General features: G+C 44.7%; 1 protein-coding gene across 1 annotated transcript in view; it reads left to right on the top strand.

Moving 5' to 3' along the window:
- gli2a (GLI family zinc finger 2a) overlaps positions 1 to 21,881 on the top strand; it is an 82,650-nt gene extending 60,769 nt beyond the window's left edge. The window contains exons 5-13 of the mRNA XM_088930410.1: positions 1,127 to 1,328; positions 2,026 to 2,227; positions 3,202 to 3,312; positions 5,134 to 5,274; positions 9,204 to 9,353; positions 12,859 to 13,023; positions 16,263 to 16,544; positions 18,276 to 18,609; positions 18,960 to 21,881. Coding sequence (XP_088786536.1) covers positions 1,127 to 1,328; positions 2,026 to 2,227; positions 3,202 to 3,312; positions 5,134 to 5,274; positions 9,204 to 9,353; positions 12,859 to 13,023; positions 16,263 to 16,544; positions 18,276 to 18,609; positions 18,960 to 21,325 — 3,953 coding nt within the window. The 3' untranslated portion in view covers positions 21,326 to 21,881. The remainder of the gene's footprint in view (positions 1 to 1,126; positions 1,329 to 2,025; positions 2,228 to 3,201; positions 3,313 to 5,133; positions 5,275 to 9,203; positions 9,354 to 12,858; positions 13,024 to 16,262; positions 16,545 to 18,275; positions 18,610 to 18,959) is intronic.
- The last annotated feature ends 3,714 nt before the right edge of the window (positions 21,882 to 25,595 follow it).

Here is a 25,595-nt window from a genome sequence, read left to right as displayed (position 1 = left end):
CCAGTTAGTAGATTAAAGCAAATTCCCACCCTTTTAAAAATCTAGAAACACACTCCATGAAGGGTTTTGTTGTATTTTTAGTTTATTTCTCTTAATTGTAATCCGCTTACAAAATTACCTCTATTACAGCAATACGCTACTCCATTGCAGAAATACAACAGCTGTAATTAGATTTTTATCACAGTAATTACGACAAATTATTGAGTGCAATTAATTATCCATCGGAAGGTCAAAACTGAGCACAAACGAGGTTTGTGAAAGATCTCAGAGATAGTAAACATATAACGGTAAATGTTACTGGTAAAGAAATAACTTTCAAGTTCACGTGCAACAACAGTACCTTCCTTCTTATCCAGAATGTTTTCCTGTTCTTAGGAGTGTGCGCAGTGAATGTATTTAAAATCTTTTAAGACATCAGAGAATCCCAGAATGGCTTCAGGAAATTCTGGGAATTATATTTTATTCAACGATTTTTAGAATTTTTAGAAAACATTTTTTTTTCCTGGAGAAGTTTTATTGTTGTGTAGCATTATGTAGGCTAGAAGGGCATGGGTGTATCAAGAAACATAACTTTTAACAAGGTAAGAGGCAAATGAACTACACTGGTGTAATGACCTTTTGTGACATTAGTAAAACTTGATTCAGGACTGCAACTACTGTAGGTTTTAAATAAGAGCTCCATGTACATTAAGCCATCAGTATTATGAGTCTGGTTCTAGTTTCCTTCCTATATTAAAGATGTTACCCCAGGTACTGACTGCTGAAAATACCCAGGATATTACCAGAATTGCCCACAGTTCTGCCAATTACAGCTTCTTCAGTTTACACAGTCAGTGTTAGCTTCAAATCAGTCCTGAGCAGTTATTGATAGGTACTGCTGTTGTCAAGAGCTTTGAGTGTCTCACAGACAGCCCGTGAGCATCAATCACACTGTCCCAGCTGGAATATTCCACTAGACTTCTGCCTCCGAAAATAGCCTACTGGTGGGAAGCACTCAGAAGTGACACAATGCTACAGGTGATGTTGCTCCTTAGATTTGTGTTTTAAAAAGGATACGACCCTTTCAGCACGAAGCTCAAGAGGGCTGTGTGCAGCGCTGCAGAGCTTGTCTCTCTCTGTCCTGCAGTGTCGCGGTTCTCCAGCCCCAGGCTGACTCCCCGGCTCAGCCGGAAGAGGGCTCTGTCCATCTCGCCCCTCTCCGACGCCAGCATTGATCTCCAGACCATGATCCGGACATCTCCCAACTCTCTCGTGGCCTACATCAACAACTCCCGCAGCAGCTCCGCGGCCAGCGGCTCCTACGGACACCTCTCCGCCGGGGGGATCAGGTAAGGTGCAGTGTGGGCTTGGCCCGTGTGCTTTCCCAGCATCTGCTTACAGACGGGAGCTGGCCTTTCTGCCCATCTAGCTCTTTGGTAGTAGATAATTGATCCAACTGTCTCATCTGGTGGTTTCTGGAAAGAAACCAGGTTCTCAGCATTAAAAGCAGGGCTGGGTAGCTTGTTCCACACTCCCACCACCCTCTGAGTAAAGAAGTGCCTCTTATTCTCAGTTTTAAAGGCACTTCCATATAACCTCTGGGATGACTTTGTCGATGCCTTTGAGGATTTTGAATACTTGTATCAGATCTCCTTGTAGTCTTCTCTGCTCAAGACTAACAAGGCTCAGGTCCTTCAGCCTGACAGGGCAGGACATTATTCCTTTAAGCCCCAGCATTGATCTGTTTGCTTTTCATTGGAACGACTCCAGAGCAGCAGTATCTTTTCTGTTAAGAGGTGAACTGAGGGAACATCCTGGAGAATCCTCCCAGGACTTTCAACCTGAGTTTCCCCAGTGTCCAGATTCAGTCTCAGCCAGCCCACCTGTCTCGTGTGGCTTTACACAGATGAAAACCTCACTTTAGTTTCCTGCTGTGAGTATCGGAGGAGCCCCAGCTGGGCTGTGGAAGTTTGAGGTGATAGTTGTCTGTCTGACAGTATGTAAACACCTGGTCTCTTCCCCCCTCCCCATCCTTGTCTCTTTCAGTCCTGCCTTTACCTTCCCTCACCCCATCAATCCCATGGCGTACCAACAGATCCTGAGCCAGCAGCGGGGCCTGAGTTCTGCGTTCGGACACACCCCACCTCTCATCCATCCCTCGCCAACATTCGTCCCCCGCCAGCATGCCACGGGCATCCCCTCGCTGCCCACCGCGGTGCACGGCAACAGCACCGCCGAATCCACGCAGGTGAGCCAGGCAGGGACGGCGCTGGCTTGGGGCCCGGGCTTCACCTGAGATGGTCTTTCCCTCCAGAGGCACCAGGCTCGCCTTTGCCCGAAACCCAGTTATTGGCGAAACACCTTCAGGCAAAGCAGTAGCAGGCTAGCACCTCCCATGTGGTCCCTTTATTTAACACGTTGGAATGATCCTGTGGCAAAGTAAACAATGTTTTCTGTATCCTTGCCTCCTTATGAAGTAAAACAAAATGTGAAAGCAGAAACGTTAAGTACTGTGTATGGTCTGGCATTGTAAAAAATACAAAAAGGCAAATTTGCTTTTTCTAACCGACTTTAGATTGTTGGCTCTAAAATATCCTGTCTTCCTTCACTGTTGACATTATATCTGACTTTTGCGGTCATGTGTGTTTATTCTGTTATATACACTATTGTAGTGGTTTTTCGCTGAAGATAAACCCACCCAGGACAAGTATAGGATAAAGTTCTTACCCATTCGTTCCCCTCTGACCCACATACCCCCTTCTCTGTCTGTCTACACACTCCACTGAAGAGTACTTGAAGCCTCTTGCCTGTGATCAGTAACACATTTTGCTGGTTAACAGTCCGCACAGTAAGCATTATTGAAATCAAAAGCTGGAGACCTTGTGTTCCACGCATGGCCAGGGGTCAGGATGTTATACAAATACGAGGGAGCATCTCCCCTGTCTTAAAAATAGCTACTGGGTAATTAAATTCACGGAGAGAGGGCACAGACTGAAAGAATTCATTTAATACTCTATCTGTGACATGCTCTTTGATGTATTGTATATAATACTTATTGCATATTCGGGCTATTCCACATTTGGAGCCTAAACTGTTTAGTCTCTGTGGCAGAGCTCCTCTGAAATACAGGCACTATGAGTTCAGGACAGAGCAATCATGCACCATCAAAGCAAAATATTGATGTTGGTCCTGTTCCAATTGGTTTCATCTGTTTCGTTCCAGAACGCAAGTGGTGACTCAGCTGTGAGCAGCACAGTGAATCCAATGATCACCAAGAGATCCAAGGTGAAGACGGAGGGGGACAGCCCACGGCCCACCTCTCCCCGCTCTCAGGTAGCAGTGAGGAGGGACTATTGAGTATCGATGAATTAGTCTTTCCGTCGGGGCTGATATGGTAGAGCCATGGTCGAACAACACCTGGGCTGGGCTGTACTGGAGTCATTCAGATGCAGGGATACTGCTGAAACACCAGCTACCTTTTCATTCATTCTTTCAAAAATTATGTTCCTGCTGAGAACAAAAACTTTAAAAGAACTGTCAGCACTTGTCCTCTGCCAGCATAAAGACCCAGCAGACCTGGCTAAAAGTGTTTAATATAGCCAGATTTAAACGTACTGCGCCCAAACTGCTGCATGGCAGAGACAGCAATAGTCTAGCAGGAAACAGTTCATCAATAAAGAGTCACCTAGCCTCGAGGGCATCAAAACACTAATTTTGTTACACAGCTTACCTAGGAGTTTGCAAAACTGCATTCAAAAAGAAATTTTGGTGAAAGCGCAATTTGTTTTTTTGTGTATTTTAGTGCAACAGAAGCACTTTTTTGTATGCTTTTTTGGATGCAGTTATATTTTTAGGGACTTTATTAGTTTTTTTTCTCTTGTACAGAAAAAAGGGTGTTTGAACATTTCTGCTAGAGGACCAGCACAAAAAAAAAGCTACAGATACTTAATAGCCAGGTTCTCACGCATCCATGCAGTGTTATCTACTGAGAGTCATTTTTTTATGCATATTTCTTTCTGATCAATGGCACAATATTTGACCCTAGGGAAACGAGAAATCCCCTGACCCCCTTTTTTGTGAGCTCCTGAAAGAAAAACTCCTGGTGATAAGAGCTTTGCATTCATTCATTTTTTTTTTCAACCACTGTAAACTGTGTCGGAGCACTTAATTTTAATGAAATATTGGCTGGTGTTATTGTCATCTGAGGGTTTTTTTTTTATTCTGTCTTTTGACAAATTCCCTGCTCCTCTCAGAATCAGAGGCAGGTTTCAGCATGATGCATGGGGACGGCTGCGAATGGAAACATCTAGGGACCGGAGAATTGATGAAGATAGCATATCAGGGAAAGATAAACATGCTGTAGTCAGCATGTTGGGGGCGAAGAGCTGCATCTCCAGAGCACGGAGCTTAGGTGCACGTCAACAGTTATGAAACCGCACAGCCTGAAAACAATTTTAGCTGCCTCAGGGGGAGGCCTCTATCAAGACAAGTTTTTTTTAAAGAGCCTCCAACAGAACTGCCTTATCGTACCAAGACTTTATGCTGTTTCCATTGGAGCAGATGAATTCCTTTTCATCACAGGCATGAAACACAACTTTGGTTTTAAAGAAGTGAGATAAAACAGTTTCCATTTCTACATTAAGGAGTTTAACTCCTTTTTACCTCAAAACTCTCGGTAGCTGTCTTGATGTTGGTTTCTGTCTGCCAAATCTAACAGAAGGAAAAAAAGCCTTTAAAAGAATGTATGTACTGTATATACAGTATATTCAGAAATTTTCTGAAGCTTTAACAATCATGCAGCCTCATCACACAGCAGTATGGAAAACATGATGCTAGAATGTAGTCTTAAAACCCTAACTCCAAAAATCTCATTCTGTGCATATGAGATGGTGCAATATGCTGGTGAGTCATTTCTGCAGCTCTCTTGTGGTGGATTAGGAGAACTGACCACTGATAGTGGTCACTCCTGTGGCCACTTCACGAGCCAGAACATGATTCCCTCAGCCAGCCTTGCGATTACTGGATTCCTTTTACTGTAGATGACGACTGTTGTGTTTGTTGTCAGGGCATTGTGGTAAAAAAAGGCAGTGATCGTGCTGAATGTTCTTGAACATTAAAAGCTTGGTTTTTGTGGCACTTCTGCATGTTTAACAGGACCATCTAGGTGGAGTTCTGGACCTGAAAGAAGATATGGATAAAGATGAGTGCAAGCAAGAGCCTGAAGTCATCTACGAGACCAACTGCCACTGGGAAGGTTGTTCGAAAGAGTACGATACTCAGGACCAGCTCGTGCATGTAAGTGTGATGCCACTGGCTCCCTGTGACACTCCTGCCGTCCGTGAAACAACAGCCACATTAGAACTGAGGGTACAAACAGAGGTGGAACTAGCTCTGCTCCTCCCTTCAATCTGATGAGCTTTCAAAATGGAACAGTGTCTTAGATTTTTATTAACCTCAAGGCCGCCGTTTTCGTTTTTATTATAGAGTATCCCAATCTGGAATCTCATAGGAATAATCTTGGTGCCCACGTGGGGAGAATGAGGAAGTGTATACAGGCTCCTCCCACCCAATGGAGCCTTCATCTTTTGACTCAGGGCAAGCTCTGTAGTGACAAACAGGGGGCTCAGTGCCAACTGGAGAAGAGAAGTGTCCCTCACTGACATCTCTGCAAGTGCAAATCACTGGGTATCATTGCTTCACATGCTCAAGAGAGCCCTGTCCAGCTCTAGGATCTCCCAGCCACACAGGGTCTTAGCCAGATACAGTATACTATCCACTGCTACAGTACCTGGCAAATCTCAGTCACAATCAGCCGGTGGTGTGGTCCAGGCTTGAGCACGCGATGGCTGGATCACAGAGCCATGAGACTGCACAAGGGAGCAAAACGTTTCACCCCTGAGCCTAGCAGTGTGTACAATCTACACAATCTAGCCCTGGCTGCAGATGGGATCACACTGTGCCGATGAGCATTTCTTAGAATGAACGGTGGCTGCATTTATACTGATTATGTAATTACACTGAATATTCTGTCATTAAATGCGTCTACTCTGGTTGTCATTAGTATACCGAGGAATTCTTTGCTCGGTCTCTTGTTTCATTCAGCCCCCTTGAAGCCTGTAAGCAAAGCCATGCTGATGTCTAAGAAGTTGCAATCAGTAGTCTCTGTGCTCTCTTTTCTCTCTTAAAAAAACACTGCCAACAATGCACAAACAAATGAGTCATTAAAGTTTGTTTTTAGTAATTGGAGATATGTTACTGATGATGATTTTTGTGTTTTGTGAGCCTGTTGACTTTAGTAGTGAGACTTAAACTCTGACACTAGCACAGCTGCATGGGAAAAAAATCTTACTGACCCTTGAACTCTGCAACTGTGACCACCCTGAACTTTAACCTCAAGGGCCCGGTGTAAATCTCACATCATGCAGAGAGTGCTGAATCCCACAGCACCATTGCATTTTAGTTTCAAAAGCTGCCTGATTAACTAGAAAGCTTTTTGGCTGAGACTGACAGAACCAATGTAGCTGGAAGTTTAGGGCTAAACTTCTGAGCCTAAACAGGTCAATATTAAATTTCTTCCAGGAAGATTTAACTAGTGAGAATATGAATGTGTGGAGTCACTTGCACCAATCCTGTTTTATTTTTACTCGCAGCAAGTTATAACCAGTTTTTGTCATGAATGTTATAATCTTTTTTTGTTTTCAAAACATTTAAAAGGATTAAACTTAATGCCAGACTGATGTGGTCTAAGCTAAGCATCAATACTGTGTTGAAACAAATGCCATGAGATTCTGAATGGTAATGAGAAAGTAAAGCCCATCAGGTTGAGTTATTACATTAATAGATATACTGGCGATGACAATAATAATGGTTACAGCCAGGGAGGTTGTTTTTCAAAAGCTCCTGAAAAAGTTATTATGCTGAATGCACATTATTTAATGGACTATAAGAAAGATATTTGGTTCAAAAGATTTTTTACTCTTTGGGTTATGGAAAAAAACACTGACTTTTTGAAAGGTTTTGCATTACGAATGTGCTCTTTTCTTTGGCGTGTGAAAATGTGAATAAGAATGTGGTTGAATGACCTCACAGGACAGCTCTGTTAATTGCAAAATCAAAGATCAAAATGGTTTTGTGGCAAATTTCATTAAAGGTATATGAAATACTTGGTCATCAAAGCCCGTTTATGTGATTTAATCAGACCTGCCTGTTTTTAAGCTTAAATTATTCTTGCTGAGTGATTTTTTTCAGGCATTTCTAAACTAAGTTATAACTTTGAAAGCTGATTAGAGCAAATAACTATGCAGGTTATTTCACTAGGCAGCAGTTTCAGAGAAATACATTGATTAAATCCAAAGTATTAATGTAATTAATGCGTTAATTCCAAACCAGGTCCCTCAGAAGATGAGGCTGTTATGCAAAAGGTTTACCAGCATGAGGTCCGAATTTGCTCAATTCTGTTGTCAGTTGACACAAATGGCCTTCTACCACATAAAGTGTTTGAACTAGTCCCATTTAAAAATGTTAAGAGTGAGTGCTTTTCACTGCACCTAGTAAATAATCCTGCAGGCAGGGGAACAGTAGTTGTTTGGAAGTAATTCATTAATTTGCCAGGCTCTTGCTTGCTCTGGTCCCTTTGATGTCTGGCACCTGAAAGACACAAGAGTTTCACGCAGGGCTTTAACTGACTCGCAGCCTGTCGAGCGTCACTTAAACAGGTCTAGTCTAAAGGGCACCTTTTCTCTGCATTCCAGCAGGTCAGTGAAGCAGAGAAAAATGAATGGGCCTGTGGACTCTTCTGCGGCACTGTCACACCGCGAGTCTCTGTCCCAGGAGCTCCACTGGCATTTTCTTCCCTCTGCTTTTCCTCTGTTTGTGTCCTTCTTTTTTCTACCAGCAATTCAGATGAGCTCTAACTTCGATACCCTTATTTTGTATTGTTGCTGCCCCTAAAGGATTTGTGGTCTTTGCGTTGAGACATTTGCCGTACTCTGTTTAAAAAGGGCACTGTCATGGCGCGACGCAGCAATAATCCGGTTATTGTGTTCGGAAACTTTGTCATTATGGTGTTGCTGGAAATCTCAGGTTTTAATAACAGCGCATGATGTCCTAGCAAAACATTTGAGGTCTTTGATTAGCGGAACGCGGTTAACAGGTTATTAACAGGGTACCACCTGGAGTGCTGTACAAATGTAAAGAAATGGATGTCGAAATGAGTGTGTGAGTGTGTTAAACTACAGAATCTCAGCTCATTATGCCTGAACTTCCTTGGACCCTCTAACCTTTCATGGGATTTCGGGAAGACTAAGGGTGCCAATTAAAGGATCTAAGCCTCTGGTCTGGGTATGAATAATCTTGCCACACTGGCCTTCACTCGGGGCTTGTTCTGCAAGCTGAAACAGGCAGCGCCTGGCAGTTTCTCTAGTTTTGAAGCAAAAGTTTGACATATTGTGGAGTCTTTATTTTTTAATTTCCGATATTAGGTATAGTATTTTCTTAATAGCTTCTTTAAAAAAAAATTACAAACCCAGTGTGACTCATAGGCAACTATCCTGCAACTATAAACAGTCCTTGAGCTAAAGCAGCCTTTCCATTTTGTAAGAGAGATTCCAGGCCATATTGGTGGGGCATGATTGTGTAAGGTATCTGGCACACAAAGCATTTGATCACCAACGAGTTTCCTCAGCTTGACGTTGTATCAATAAGGCCTTTCATTTAGGCACAGGCTCTTAAAATTTTAATACAGAGCAAAAAACAAAATATGGCAATCATAAAATCTTTTGTCAAATAAGTCAGGCTTTCACCTCCTGAGTTGCAAAAAAGAGTAGATTTAAAATCCTTCCATATCACTGAGACTGACAAATTGAAATCTACCAGGAGCTTTGATTGATGGCATTGCCCTTCATATCCAAGATAATTCACTTCTTTGTCAAAACCTCAAATTAAAGGCTGGTTTCCCAAGCCCTTATTAGCCAGAATCTTTGACTGTTCACTGTTACCTTGGCTAAGGCTGTGTTTCTTCCAGCACAAACAGGATTATGAGGAAAAGCACAGTACAATCCAACTCAAGGAAACGTGATTTATAGCGATTTATAACGATTTATAACGTTCAGCACAGCACGTTGTTCTATACCGAAATAGTGCAGGGTTGCGTTATAGCCTGGTGAGGACCTGTGCACTAACTATTTACTGATTTTATTCCCCCTTGGTGGTTTGGGATCTTGCAGCACATCAATAACGACCACATCCATGGGGAGAAGAAGGAGTTTGTGTGCCGGTGGGAGGAGTGCTCCCGGGAGCAGAAGCCCTTCAAGGCACAGTACATGCTGGTGGTGCACATGAGGCGCCACACAGGGGAGAAGCCACACAAGTGCACTGTGAGTCACCAGCCCGTATTGCTCCCCTCACAGCGCAGCGCTGAGCACAGCACCCACACAAACACCCCGCACTGAGCACAGCACCCACACAAACACCCCGCACTGAGCACAGCACCCACACAAGCACCCCGCACTGAGCACAGCACCCACACAAACACCCCGCACTGAGCACAGCACCCACACAAACACCCCGCACTGAGCACAGCACCCACACAAACACCCCGCACTGAGCACAGCACCCACACAAACACCCCGCACTGAGCACAGCACCCACACAAACACCCCGCACTGAGCACAGCACCCCACATAAACACCCCGCACTGAGCACAGCACCCACACAAACACCCCGCACTGAGCACAGCACTCACACAAACACCCCACACTAAGCACAGCACTGAGCACAGCACCCACACAAACACCCCGCACTGAGCAGAGAACTGAGCACAGCACCCACACAAACACCCCGCACTGAGCACAGCACCCACACAAACACCCCGCACTGAGCACAGCACCCACACAAGCACCCCGCACTGAGCACAGCACCCACACAAGCACCCCGCACTGAGCACAGCACCCACACAAACATCCCGCACTGAGCACAGCACCCACACAAACACCCCACACTGAGCACAGCACCCACACAAGCACCCCGCACTGAGCACAGCACCCACACAAACACCCCGCACTGAGCACAGCACCCACACAAGCACCCCACATTGAGCACAGCACCCACACAAGCACCCCGCACTGAGCACAGCACCCACACAAACACCCCACATTGAGCACAGCACCCACACAAACACCCCACACTGAGCTCAGCACCCACACAAACACCCCACACTAAGCACAGCACTGAGCACAGCACCCACACAAACACCCCGCACTGAGCACAGCACCCACACAAACACCCTGCACTGAGCACAGCACCCACACAAACACCCCACATTGAGCACAGCACCCACACAAACACCCCACACTAAGCACAGCACTGAGCACAGCACCCACACAAACACCCTGCACTGAGCACAGCACCCACACAAACACCCCACATTGAGCACAGCACCCACACAAACACCCCACACTAAGCACAGCACGGAGGACAGCAACCACACAAACACCCCGCACTGAGCACAGCACTGAGCACAGCACTCACACAAACACCCCGCACTGAGCACAGCACTCACACAAACACCCCGCACTGAGCAGAGCACTGAGCACAGCACCCACACAAACACCCCACACTAAGCACAGCACGGAGCACAGCAACCACACAAACACCCCGCACTGAGCACAGCACTGAGCACAGCACTCACACAAACACCCCGCACTGAGCACAGCACCCACACAAACACCCCACACAGAGCACAGCACCCACACAAACACCCCGCACAGAGCACAGCACCCACACAAACACCCCGCACAGAGCACAGCACCCACACAAACACCCCACACTAAGCACAGCACCCACACAAACACCCCGCACTGAGCACAGCACTGAGCACAGCACTCACACAAACACCCCGCACTGAGCAGAGCACTGAGCACAGCACCCACACAAACACCCCGCACAGAGCACAGCACCCACACAAACACCCCACACTAAGCACAGCACGGAGCACAGCAACCACACAAACACCCCGCACTGAGCACAGCACTCACACAAACACCCCGCACTGAGCAGAGCACTGAGCACAGCACCCACACAAACACCCCGCACTGAGCAGAGCACTGAGCACAGCACCCACACAAAAACCCACACTGAGCACAGCACTGAGCACAGCACACATACAAACACCCCACATTGAGCAGAGCACTGAGCACAGCACCCACACAAACACCCCGTACTGAGCACAGCACCCACACAAACACCCCGCACTGAGCACAGCACCCACACAAACACCCCACACAGAGCACAGCACCCACACAAACACCCCGCACAGAGCACAGCACCCACACAAACACCCCGCACAGAGCACAGCACCCACACAAACACCCCACACTAAGCACAGCACCCACACAAACACCCCGCACTGAGCACAGCACTGAGCACAGCACTCACACAAACACCCCGCACTGAGCAGAGCACTGAGCACAGCACCCACACAAACACCCCGCACAGAGCACAGCACCCACACAAACACCCCACACTAAGCACAGCACGGAGCACAGCAACCACACAAACACCCCGCACTGAGCACAGCACTCACACAAACACCCCGCACTGAGCAGAGCACTGAGCACAGCACCCACACAAACACCCCGCACTGAGCAGAGCACTGAGCACAGCACCCACACAAAAACCCACACTGAGCACAGCACTGAGCACAGCACACATACAAACACCCCACATTGAGCAGAGCACTGAGCACAGCACCCACACAAACACCCCGTACTGAGCACAGCACCCACACAAACACCCCGCACTGAGCACAGCACCCACACAAACACCCCGCACTGAGCACAGCACCCACACTGAGCACAGAACTCACACAAACACCCTACACTGAGCACAGCACCCACACAAACACCCCACACTGAGCGCAGCACCCACACAAACACCCCACACAGCACCCACACTAAGCACAGCACTGAGCACCCCGCACTGAGTACAGCACAGCACTGAGCACCCCACACTGAACACCCATGCTGTTTGTGGTTTTCCAGTGTGGTGGCCAGGGAGAAGGAGAAAACCCAGCCTTTGGGCAGGTTCATAGGTGGAAACAGTTGAGAATAGAGACAGGGAGTTTAACAGCACTCCCACATACACTCTTTCTATGCTTTCTGCAAAGCTGCTATAGTTGTGCTGGAGACATTCAGGAAATGTTGCAGACAGTATGGTAATAGTGGCAAAGGGCCAGAGAATCTCACACACTCTTTCACCTTGTTTCATATCTTACTGCTGACACACCCCATTTTACTCACTCTGTAAAATTCTCTGTGTTGGTGCTGTTTTCTGCTGAAAGTCTAATCTGCCATGCTAACTTACTTTTCAGTTAAAGCAGCTTCTGAAAGTGTTTCTCAAAGCTGACCGGCAGGGAGTGAGCAGGGGAAACTAATTAGTATTGGAGATCGACCAAACAGTCCATTGGTACTTATTAAGACCAATAGCTGGACTGGCTCTCCCTTATGTACCTCTCCACTTCATTGCCTGCTCGCTCAGATTTGAAAAGTCTTTTTTGAAGACGTTTTTTTGCTCTTATTTCAGCTCGGTGCAATGCTAATTTGCCTACCCTGTACACTGGCTGGTAATTATCTCCTAGGAGTCTTTTTAGAAGTTAGTTTTAAAGGAATACCAAATCATGGCTTATAATAAACTGAGGAAAAACAAAAACAGACTTGCGCACCACTCATGTCATATGACGAGATAAGTAATAAATGAAATACCCGAAGAAGGCTGCTATTGGAAATGGACTGCTGATCAAGCGATGTAGGCCTCGTATTTTTGGGGGTCTACAAGAGGCTTCCAGTTTTTGAGTCTTCCACTCACATCCCTGTTGATTTTCAGTTCGAGGGTTGCTCCAAAGCCTACTCCCGCCTGGAGAATTTAAAGACGCACCTGCGGTCCCATACGGGAGAGAAGCCCTACGTCTGTGAGCACGAGGGCTGCAACAAGGCCTTCTCCAACGCTTCGGATCGCGCCAAGCACCAGAACAGGACCCACTCCAATGAGGTACCCCCCCACCCTTCCCCCTGTGTGTACGGCGTCGGTCTCTGCATAGCTCAGAGAAGGACCAGGCCATGAGCACTCATTCAGCACCCCACACTGAGCACAGAGCACACTGTACACACTACACGGAGCACAGCGCAGACTGTACACCCCCCACTGAACATAGCACCAGAACAGTACCCACTCCAATTAGGTACCTCCCCACCCTTCCCCCTGTGTGTCCAGTGTCGGTCTCTGCACAGCTCAGAGAGGGATCAGGCCATAGGCGTCCTTGGTATTGTGCTGCTCAGAATGAGCTATCACAGCGCAGGACGTCAAATACACCGATGCCTGTTCAGGGCAGGCCTTCTTTGGACACTCCTGCTCACCTAACGCTCAGTTATAAGGCTGTGCATGGTTTGGCACCTCAGTACCTGTCTGAGTCACTATCTTCCTACTCCCCAACTCACAGCCCCCTTTAGTCTAATTCTGGTCTCCTGTCTGTCCTCCGAGCACACCTACACCACTCTAGGGGTGTCGGGGTCTTCTCCTGCTGCGCCCCAAAACTCTGGAATTCGGTTCCTAAGAATATCAGAGTCCCCTTCCCTGAGCTCTTTCACACCCCGACTCCAAACCTTCATTAGAAGGGCTATTACTTACCTGGTTCTGTGTCTATATTGTATATACTGTATTCTGTATACTGTACTATACTGTACTATACTGTAATTGTTTAATTCTGCTGTCTTCTTTCATTGTGTACCTATTTTCTTACTGTAAAGCACTTTGAGATCCAACTTGTAAAGATGTTATATAAATGTATTATTATTATTATTATTGAGGGATGAGGAGCATTTAAATTTCCTGAAGAACCACCAAAGCTAATTACTGTAGTACACAAAACCTATTACTGTATATAATTTTCTCAGTACACTACCATTTACAAGCAGGTGATTCCCAAGAATCATTAACAGACTGTTCATTAACACTCATTGAAATTATGTATTCCATATTATTTCATTTCACAAAAAAGGGGATTCCAGAGAATGTGAATGTGTCTTAATCTGATGAAAACAGGTTCTTGTAGAAGCACTGTTCAGAGGGGGGTATCTTTTACAGTGTTCTGCCACCTCATCCTCACAATTGTATTGCAGAGGTCACATTCTGGCTGTTTTTTTGTTGTGAAGTTTGTTGTAAAGGGGGCAGATGTTCATTCCAGTGGGCCACCAGTCCTTACCAAGTCCTAATGTCTTCAATATGGGACACCTGGGTCTGTGCTGGCAGAGCAGATGGAGGTTTCAGTGACTTAAGGTGCTCAGCTTGCTCTCTATGTGTGCAGGTTCTGTACTCACGAGACACCTTGTTTACTTAAATGCAAATGGAAGCCAATCGCGTCTCCAGAGAGCACACTCTCCGCCACTTCAGACAACATTTGAGCAGCCCTGTGACATGAACTCCTTGCACTGCCCACATGCGCAGTGCTACTGGTTGTAGTGTAGGATCACTTAGCCTGGAGACTACATTAGCCTTCAAACTACAGCTTTCATTTATATACCAAAGGAACTGTTAAATTACATTGGTCAAAGTCTCCAGGTTGAAGGCTTTTTGTGTTTTGTTAGAGGGCAATCAGAGCTTTTAAAGACATTATCCTGCTAACAAGAAACAACTCTGAACTTTGATTGATCGGCTTGAATATTGCTTGTCTTTGCTTTGTAATTAGTAGTCACAGCAGGAGCACAGTGCAGGTCTGCGAGTGATCAATTGCTCCGCTGTCCCAATGTACATTAAAACCCTTACAAATTTCACTTCCAGCTTAGAATCGAATTGTCTACCTCCTTGGGATTTCTCTGGCTCAGTAATTGTTCTTGTGAGTGCTTCTCCTGCCCCATTAAGAAGCGTGTTTTATAAAGAATGAAGCATAGATTTAAAAAGAGTCCTTGGTCCCCAAAAATGCATTAAGAGAGAATCAACTGCACCCCTGTGGTGTTTGGACCACCTGCAGCATGTGAATACATTATCAGACCTGGAAACATTTCAAATCCCCAAATATGCAGGTGGTCTGTGATGCCAAAGAAGTTATCATCAGTGTCTTTAGTAATTACCCCAATGTAGCATGTGTTTTACTTGCACTTAGCTGAAGCTGGTTGTCTTGTGACCTGATTTGCCTGCCCATTCACACCTGTTTTAGGCCCATATAATGATCCATAGGAGCTCCCTCTTCTGCAGTGTCTCTACAGGGATCTGAAATCCATTGTCTATGATCCATAGAACACTACCTCATAGGTGCCAACGTCTCACGTTTTAGGTCATCTGAAAATAGATTCACATTGGCCAAACATTTATGAATGTTTCACTTATAATAATAGGTTATGAAGAACATGTTCTTTGGCATTGAGTTCTTGTTATTGAAGATGTCTTCACTGTCCAGTGAAATGGAATTTCTGAGAATGCAGGGCATAAAAATGCACTTTGTGTTTTTTTTTTCAGAACTTGTCACTGCGCACATGTTTTGTGCGATCATTATTTTCTAGAGGTGGTGACAGTCAGATTACTCTTGATACATTTCCATCACAAGATCTCACCCTTCAAATCCATTCGTGATAAATAATATTGAGCCCCAAGCTTTTGTACAGTATCTTCATTTTTGCAACAAGTCAATCTCTTCTCATCATTAACAATTAACCACATGAGTATCCATATTTTTGCAGTGCTCAGTTTTGCTGCAGTGCTTGTGCTGACCTCCTCACCATCATTAAGCTCAGTGTAATTTTGCTTTCTGTTACTAGGAGAAGTCAAATTAAGTGCAGGTAATGGGTGTGTGGTAATTTGATACATTTGTAGGGCTGGATTTTCAAATGACAAATCTATTTCTGAAATTTACAATAGCCATCCTGCAGAGTTAATGATCAAACAACAGTTACCTATGATTCACAGATAGATAAGTAACAAATCAAATAATTAAATAACAAGTCAGACAAGCTGACTATGGAGTCCAGAACAAGACATAATAGTTACTTAGCACTGTACCATTCACTTCAGAATTCTGCTATGATCTTCCAAACATGCACATAATGGAAATACATTCACCACTGCTGTAACAACAATGTGATTAAAAATATTATGGCACCCGTAGAACTGGCACCAATGCATCGTCTTGGTGATGCTTAAGAAAATATTGTTATATCTGAAACCGATGCCACGACATTACACAATATATCAGAATGCACACATCATTCACACACTGCGTTGCTGCGTTGTTGCTGCAGAAACCCTACGTGTGCAAAATTCCCGGCTGTACAAAGCGCTACACGGACCCCAGCTCTCTCAGGAAGCACGTGAAGACCGTCCACGGGCCGGACGCCCACGTCACGAAGAAGCAGCGCAACGACGGTCACCCCAGGCCTCAGCCGCAGAAGGAGAACGGGGAGAATGAAGCCAGCACCAAGCAGGGCAGCAGGGGCTCGGAGGAAAAGGCAGAAGCCAACAGCACCACAAGAGGCGTGGAGGACTGCCTGCAAGTCAAGTCAATTAAAACGGAGAACTCGGTGGTAAGATTTGTTCATATCAGTAGACCTGTGGCTGAAGCAACGCATGGGCCGCAGTATGCAAATACCAGACAGCAAGCAGGGTTTCACTGCCAGTGCTAGCTCACCGTTACAGGGAAAGAAAGGGAAAGCACTTCCATATGAACAGATTCATTATGACTGGTGATTCAAGGCAGAATCGAATAATAATCTTAACCCTGAGCAGTATGATTATAATCAAAGGCAGGCTGGCTATTTAACATAAGGTGCACATGTGCCTCATATCCTACTGTAGCTACTTTTATTTGCCCTTTTTTAGCTTGAAATGCAGTATGCTGTTGTTTCTAATAGCTTACAGATTTTGCTTGCTAACCTTAACTTAAAATTTGATTTGTTCTAATGAGCATGCTTAAAGTATTGACTTTTCAAATTTCTGTACAATAAAAAAAAACATTTCTTACTATTTCCAAGTTTTGCCTGTTATACTAACACCCATTTGTTGTTCTGTACGTGTCGGTCTTAATTATCTTTTTCTTTTCTATTGTGTCTTCTAACACATTTCTCTGGTTGCTACTTCAATGTCTCTTTTTCTCTTTTAATGTACCTTCCTTAAGGACAGACATTACTAAGGTGAGCACAGCTCTAATCTGGCTTTTCACGCTCTGTAAAATGTTTTTTGGAGTAAAAAACAAGAAATTAAGGGGTTTAATACTGAAATTGTACCTCTGCTTTTGTTAACAGGAGTGTCTGACACCACTTTTTGGGTGATAGAAATGCTTATTCAGAACTTATTACACAAGAGAAGCACTGTATTTTCTGAGATAAAGCACTATAGTTCACTACCTTGTAAGCTTTATCAATTACACATATATAATTTGTCTCCCTGAGAGCACGCCCTGTCAGCTCCATTGTGCTACCATAAAAAGATTAGGAGCAGCACAATGGTAAAAGCCATTAGTGAATTAATATTCAAAAACAGATTATTCTTTCTGTTTAACAGCCATAGTCTTAAGTCAAGAAGTGATCAAGAACTTGATCCTCCTGTTTTTTATTCAGCTCAGGACAGAGTAAATTCTTTTAATCAAAGCTTTGAAAAACGTGAGCTCAGGAGAACTGAAATTCACGTGATTTCTCTGTTGCCTTTAGATCAGTGTCTCTCTGTACTGTACTTCTGCACAGCATCTTAACATGGCTTTAAAAGATGTTTTTCCTTCTGCATTAGAAGTTCTGCTTCATAACCCTGAGCCTGAAAGAATGTAGTTAAGGTTGCGCTACAGTCTGTATAACGATGCATGGTCCTGACATGAAAACGTGTAGCTCACGGTCTGCTCGGCAGGGCTTTGCAGCTGTTCTGTGAAGTTCCTGTGTAGGGAGACCTAACAACTGCAGACAAGTTAATTGCCCTGTTGAGGCGAGAATTCATAGCGTACCAAATAGTACGTTACAGTGTTATAGAAAACTGACTCAGACAAACTGCGCGGCTATTGCCGACAGCCATGTGCAGAACTTCCAGACCATTGACTGTTTCGGACAAGACCTTCCACAGGGGATGGGTTGGGAAGGGCTGGATTTTCCTTTCTTCAACCTTTTTTTTTAGAAAGCAGAACGTACAGAAATGAACACGGATATAGAATCAAGCCGCAGTTAGGTTTTATGGACACGTTATTGTGGGTTTTCCTATTCTAGCCAAGAGACCTGTGTCATGTAATGGAAGGTAAGGCCCTAAAGTAAACCCGGATCTTGTCTCCACACCAGATGTATCAGTCCAGCCCTGGTGGTCAGTCATCATGCAGCAGTGAGCCATCCCCGCTTGGCAGTGCCACCAACAATGACAGTGGAGTAGAGATGAACATGAACAGTGGAGGCAGTCTGGGAGACCTGACTGCCCTGGACGAGCAGCCTGTGGTGGACTCCACCGTTTCCTCGGGAACCTCGACAGTCAGCCTGCAGCTTCGCAAGAACATGTCAGCAACCCACAGACTTGAACAGCTCAAGAAGGAGAAACTGAAGACGGTGAGGGATTCTTGTTCCTGGGCCAACCCAGCTCCTCAAGTGCGAAACACCAAGTTGCCACCCATACCAGCAACTGGTAAGTAAAGACAGGGATACGGTACATGTTGCAGATCCTAAAAATGCATGACTTAGAAAATTCAGGAAGGTCATTTGACTTTAGAATAAGAAAGTACACATTCATGGGTGAATAAAAATCAACTAGTTGTTAAAACTTAAAACCAAACCTACAGCTCCCCAGATGACTGGAACACCAGCTAACAAAGCAAGAAAAGAGCATTTCACAGTGAGACTGCCCCCTTCCCCCCGTTATGCAAGAATTGCTAATAATTTAAAAGAAATGGGAAGAAGCAGGGCCTGTTGTTTTGAACCTTATTCACATATCTGTAGAGCTTGCAAAATTCTGAATTTGTATTTTCACCTGTCTAGGTTCTTTGCTGGAGAGTTCAAGTGTCAGTGGGCCACCGGCTGTGTTCTCCAACCTGAGGATAAGCGAACTGTCTTCCAGCGACGTCACGATCCTCAACCAGCTGAACGAGCGCAGAGACAGCACGACGAGCACCGTCAGCTCGGCCTTCACCCTCAGCCGCAGGTCTTCGGGAATATCGCCCTGCTATTCCAGCCGCCGATCCAGCGAGGCGTCCCAGTTTGGTGGCCGCCTCAACAACGTCAGCTCGGCAGACTCCTATGACCCCATCTCCACAGACCTGTCGCGGCGATCCAGCGAGGCGTCCCAGTGTGGAGGGCTGCCCAGCCTCCTCAACCTGACCCCGGCCCAGCACTACCGGCTGAAGGCCAAGTATGCCGCCGCCACCGGAGGGCCTCCGCCGACCCCTCTGCCCAACATGGACCGCATGGGTCTTAAGACCAGGATGGCCCTGTTCAGGGACGCGCAGGAGTCCTCAGCTCCCTCATTTCCTCTTCCGGCTGTGCCAAGAAGATGCAGTGACACCGGTTACGCTGCATCCAGTATGATGCCTCATGAAGTGCCGGGAAATGTTGTCCGTCGTGCCAGCGATCCCGTCCGCAGGCCAGCAGCCGATCCCCTGTCCCTCTCTAGAGTCCAGCGCTTCAACAGCATGAACAGCATGATCCCCATCCCACCAGCGACAGAGAGGCGGAACTTCAGCCTGCAAAATTACACACGCTCAGACGGCAGTCTTCACAGGCAGCCTTACTCTTCTAGGCCACCCAGCATCTCTGAAAACATTGTTATGGAAACAATGGCTGGAGACATGGACAACAGGAACGTGGAGGATGACATAGTGCTGCCAGATGATGTTGTGCAGTACATCAAATCCCAGAATGATGGATCTTATCAGGACATCAGAGCATCAGGGTACAACAGCCAGGCACAAGGTTTCCAAGGAAATATGGCTTCACAGCAACAGCAGCAATTTTATGGTCAGCGAAGAATGGCTATGGTGGACGCCAACATGAACTCTTCAGGGCCAGTGCTGCCATCATGCCAGCTGAGTCCAGGAAATCAACAGCAGTTCCCTAGTTCACCCAATGTGAACAAAAATAACATGCCCGTCCAGTGGAATGAGGTCAGTTCAGGTACTGGCAATAGCAACGTGACTCCAAGCCAAACAAAGCAGATGTTCGTTCGGGGAAATTTAGCCGTCGTGCAGCAGAAACAAAACTTCGGTCAGTTTCAGAACCTCAGTGCAAATCAGCAAATCATGCAAATGAATCAAAGCATTGCACATGCAGCACACCAGAGTTATATACAGAGGAACTCCAGCTTAAACTCCCAAAGGATGGCTTGTATGCAACAGAGACAACAGGTAATGAACCCTTGTCAAAATCTTAATGAGCAAGTGAGCCCCCAACAGGGGTACAACCAGAACAACTCACTCCTCGTTCCTCATGCCACAGATGGAAATACTGGCCAGCTGTCCTCCTGTAGTACTACGCCAGGCAGTACTCCAGGGATGTTAAATGGAATTAGCAGAGGAACGGCAGCTCAGACTCAGGAACTGAAGACTTACAGGTCTCGGCCCCAGCCTGGAGTAGGTCAGAACCACGTGACGTTTGCCAGTGAGCACGAAAGTTACAGTTCAATGTCTTCCCAGATGAATCCCAACCAGCAGAATTACATCAGACAGCCACAGCCTGCAACAATGAGTCCATCATGTCAAAATTTAAATCGCGGGTTGGTGCAACCTAGGCCACCCTTAGTACCCAATGCCTTGAACAGACAGCTCTCAGGGCAGAGTACAATACAGCAACAAGGATTTTTGACAAGTCCTCATTCTACCTACAGTACAAGCCCAGGCCACACTACATCAGAGGCAAGCCCAAAAAGATCCAATAATATGACCCTCGCAGATAATCAACAGCATGCAAATGAAAACCGGGACAGCAATCTGATGTTCTATACAGGACAGATCCACATGTATGAGCACAATGGGAGCTTTGAGGCCCAGGTTTCCTGTGCTGGGCAGCCCCCACCACCCCAGCAATGCGCCTCATTTACACTGGCCACAGCCATGGCCTCTCCAGGGAGCAATCAAGTGACCAGCACAGTGGACTCGCACGGCATGGAGCACACTCAGATAGATTTTGATGCCATGATGGATGATGGAGACCACTCCAGCTTGATGTCTGGAACCCTGAGCCCCAGTATCCTTCAGAACCTCTCCCAGAACTCCTCCCGACTCACCACACCTCGCAACTCCTTAACATTACCTTCTGTGCCCGCTGGCATTAGCAACATGGCGATTGGAGACATGAGCTCTATGCTGACGGCTCTTGCCGAGGAGAGCAAGTTCCTCAACATGATGTCTTAATCACATGGATGAGAAAAGGATGTCATAACAATAATAATGGACACAGTATCAATAAGAGACAAGAGAGGCTAGAATGTCCCCTCCTGAGTGTGTGAAATGACTGCAACGTTTCTCAGTGGTTGTATAACAGATGTAAGCAGGAGGACTTGACCTCACGCCTGACAGCTTCCCTGAGGAAAAATGTTTTAGTGTTTTTTTCTGAACAAAAAGCACTGATCTTTACCGCACCGTGTGGACCTCGAACCATTTATAACAGCTTCTCCAGAGGCTGAGAGCTGAAATTTAAATTTTATGTCTCCTTCCACATGTGTTTTGTTGCGTATTACCTATTAGCAGACAAATTAAGATTCCAATCTTTTGTTACACAAAAGCCATACTTTACAATTATAGTCAAGTCTTGTGACCGGGGTGTAAATAAGCCACTGCAAAGTATTTACAACGTTGCTCTTTGTGAGTGATAAGTGTGATAAGTGCCTTGCTATAATGTATCTTTGACTATTAGTAAGAGCTTACACATTCTTAACATTAACTTGTAATATACTGCCAGAAATCAAAAGGATTTTTAGAAAGTTTTTTATTGTTATTACAGTACTTTCCTGCTTAATGATATTCAATATACATAATCTAAATTATGTTAAGGATTCTATCATGAATTGTTGCTGGTCATTGCTTGTAAAAAGTACAGAGTAGCAGTTTTTCTACAAAGGGGAGCACCAACATGTCTCTAGAAAGACACACCTGTAAAAGATTCCGAGAGGAGGAACAGCATTTGTTATTTAGTTTGTTTTTACTACAGATGCACTATCAGAGTTCTAATAATCTGGTTTTGATGTTCAAGTTATAGAATTTAAGAAAGGAGAGGCATATCTCATGTCAGGCAGCAAAGTACATGAAATGTGACTGGAAGTAACCTTCACTGATTTTCAAATGAATACTCAAGCGAGTACTCAGTACGGATTCTGTGAAGATTAAAAACCAATTACTCTAGATTGTGAAGTCAAAGGCTTTAAATAATTCTACCACAAAAATGGCACAATACGATATTTTAAAGGACAACATTATAAACTCTTTGGTTTTGTTTGTTGGAATTAAAAACATTTTGTACACTACGAAACGTTTTACTGTTCTGGGTATGTATATAGCTTTTGTACATTTTCTAAAATACAGTAACACTTTTTTTACTTAAATCCTGTGTGGCAAGTTTTTTTAAATCACATGGTTCTTACCCTTGGGATGCATGAAAGCAAGCATCATTATTTTAGGTCTCCAGTAATCCCTAATGAATCCAAGGAGCAAAAAGGAAAATACATTGGATTACACGCACAAGAACATTCATCTTAATCCAAGATTCACTCGTAAGGTATTATGGTTTTGTTATTATGTATTTTTGCGCTCGTCCTGGCAAAACAAAAGCAAGAATGAAGAACTCAAAATTTTATATCGTGGGAACAGTTTCAGCAACACCTTAATGATCTAAAACCGAGAAAATAATTCCAGAAGCCTGATATGTCATAAACATCACAGCTTGGTGCTTAATTTATGTATAAGAATGCAGAAAGAAAATACAGAAAATGCTGTGGATGATATTGAAAACAGAACAAAGAACATTACAGACCTGTTAATCTGCAGGGATTGGTTTTGGGGTTTTGGGTCCCTTTGTACCATGGACAGGAGACTCCATGTGTACAGTATATCTTCTCCCCACTCTGCCTCAGCCCTGTTAACTCCAGAGCTCCTCTTTCATTCTACACAGGATCTCTGCCAAGAGAAACGAACAGAATATTTAACATTATGCTAAGTTCTGCAGCTCTTTCTGTGCTACTCAGTGCTGAATGAAAGAATATTGCCACATTTACCAAGCTTCAACCACACCATCCCCACATATAAGCAGTTAGCCTTTCTCTAGGCACACATGGAGGTACTGTAACAAAACCAGGAACAGCTCCACTGTTGCAAACCGTGAACAGTAATGCCTGCAACTCATCCGGGCATCTGGAGCTTGAATCTTCCAGAATCTCGGTCTGATGTGTAATGATGCTCTCAAACCTACGTCAATATATTAGATGTTTCTTATAATAATTCTTAATGTATCAATGTACTGTAAAAGCCCCCTGAGCTGTTTCAAAGGTTGGTTTAATGGATGTCTGAACTGAAACAGGAACAGGACACTTGACTATTTTCTATCAATCTAGGTTAGAACCGTCAGTTTGCACTGAGTACAGTACCTAGCAATGCAATCAGCTGCACCAAGTTTTAGTTCAGCACTTGTTGATATGCATCTACTGAAGCAGTCTTGATATTGGGGCATCGTATTCTGCAGATATCATAAACAGTGTCTGAGCTAGGGTTTACTTTTTCTCATTTTTCTTAAATGATGCACAAACACCGTGATTTTCTACAACTGCAAACTTTTATCACTGGTTCTTTGTTAAGGGCAGTGTGGTGGGTAAGTCTCTGAATTCATAACTGGTGGGATGTGGGTTTGAGTCCCTGCTGCGGACACAGGTATAGTACTTTACCCCAGTGGCTCCAGTCCGCCCAGCTGTTAGTGGGGCCCAGCATTGCAGGGAGTCATCCCTGTAAATGGCCAGTGTCCTGTCAAGAGGGAAGTCACTTATCTCATCTGCTTAACATTGTGGAAACTAGGATAGGTTCTGTCCTGATGAGCTGCAGTAACTCAAATATGGAAATTACCTTTAACTTTCCAGGATTAGAGCTAATTAGATTTCTCTGGGAAAAACAAAGTTTCTCCATAATGTTGGCAAAGGCTTTATCCCTGATTTTCTTCCCCAGAAAAAAAAACAGATGAAATGAAGGATACTCTAAAAACCAAAATGCAAACACTAAGCAGTTTCTAAAGTTAGCTAGAATGTTGTCCAAAATTAACAATGGCAGATTGGCCCCAAGGAAATGGTTTCTGAAACCACATGAAACAGAGGGTGGCTTTGGGATTCAGCAATTTATTTAAGCAAAGGGAACAAATGATTTTATTTTGACAGTGAATTCAGCAGAGAATGTGTTTGATCCTAATATACTGATTGCTTTTGCCACTAGAATCCCTTATTCTTTCTGAGAAAAGAAGAGGTAGGAAAAAATAGCCCCAGGACAAGTTCTAGAGAGCATTGAACAAAAGGTTAGAATGAGAACTGACTTGTTCAAAAACTTACGAGACTAATGCTAATGGAGCAAAATAAATTAAGATGGTAAAGATACCAATGGCGTGCACGGTGAATAGAGAATATACAAACATTTCTTCAGCCCATTATCCCAGCATTTGAACTGCTAATTTTCAGCAAAACTTAATAGATGAAATGAGGTAGACAGTAAGACTTTGAAAACAATGTAAAACGGTCACTATATATTCCAGGAAATAAAGGTTGCAACCATGATTTTAAAACTCTGTCCTAAATATTTACCATCTCAGACAACGTGGCACACAATGTGGTGTGGTTTTGAATGTGCCTGTATATATTGCATGTTCTGCACATTGTTTTACAAACCACAATTAATGGGTCCAGCATTTATTTACAAGAACACAGTAGCAGTAGGTGAGATCTGTAATGTAGCTGTGTTTGTGGTACCAGAGCATTGGCTCAGAGCGGTAGCATCTAGACATTACTTGAATGTTCATCATCTGTCCATGTTCTAACTGCTTTATCCAATATAGTGTCATGGGGGAGCCAGAGCCTATCCCAGCAAGGAAGGGGCGCAAGGCAGGATACACCCTGGATGGGACGCCAGTCCATCTCAGGTTGCATTCACACCAGGGACATTTTCCTCAGAAGCTGATTAACCTACAGTACCAGCATGTCTTTGGACTCTGTGAGGAAACCGGAGCACCTGGAGGAACATTACTGGAATTTGATTTTTGGAAATCTGAAGATCCAAACCTTTCTGGAAATATAGTACAGTACAGTATGTAACAGAGCATGTGACTTGTAGGGACCTACAGTATAGTATACTACATTACTACACTCAAAAACACATAGGAAGCGGCAGATCTCCTTGTCAGGGACACACACAGTACAATACCATAACTCGGACTGCTGTGGCAGGGTGAATGAAGTGGTACAGTGAAAATAAAGTTAGCCCAATCCTAAAGTTTTTTGTCAACTCAGGGATTTTACCAGCTTCAGGGTTATTCTGATGTCCTTTAACATAATACTACAAAAAAAAACGAATGTATAAAGTGTACGATAGAAAGAATACTAAAGTACTGTATATCTTTTGGAAAAGAGGATTGACTAAGATGTAAGAGGACACCCAAAGT

This window comes from Atractosteus spatula, chromosome 13 (assembly GCF_055471065.1).
Source record: "Atractosteus spatula isolate fAtrSpa1 chromosome 13, fAtrSpa1.hap1, whole genome shotgun sequence".
Taxonomy (NCBI): Eukaryota; Metazoa; Chordata; class Actinopteri; order Semionotiformes; family Lepisosteidae; genus Atractosteus; species Atractosteus spatula.
This window is presented reverse-complemented; position numbering and strand designations above follow the sequence as displayed.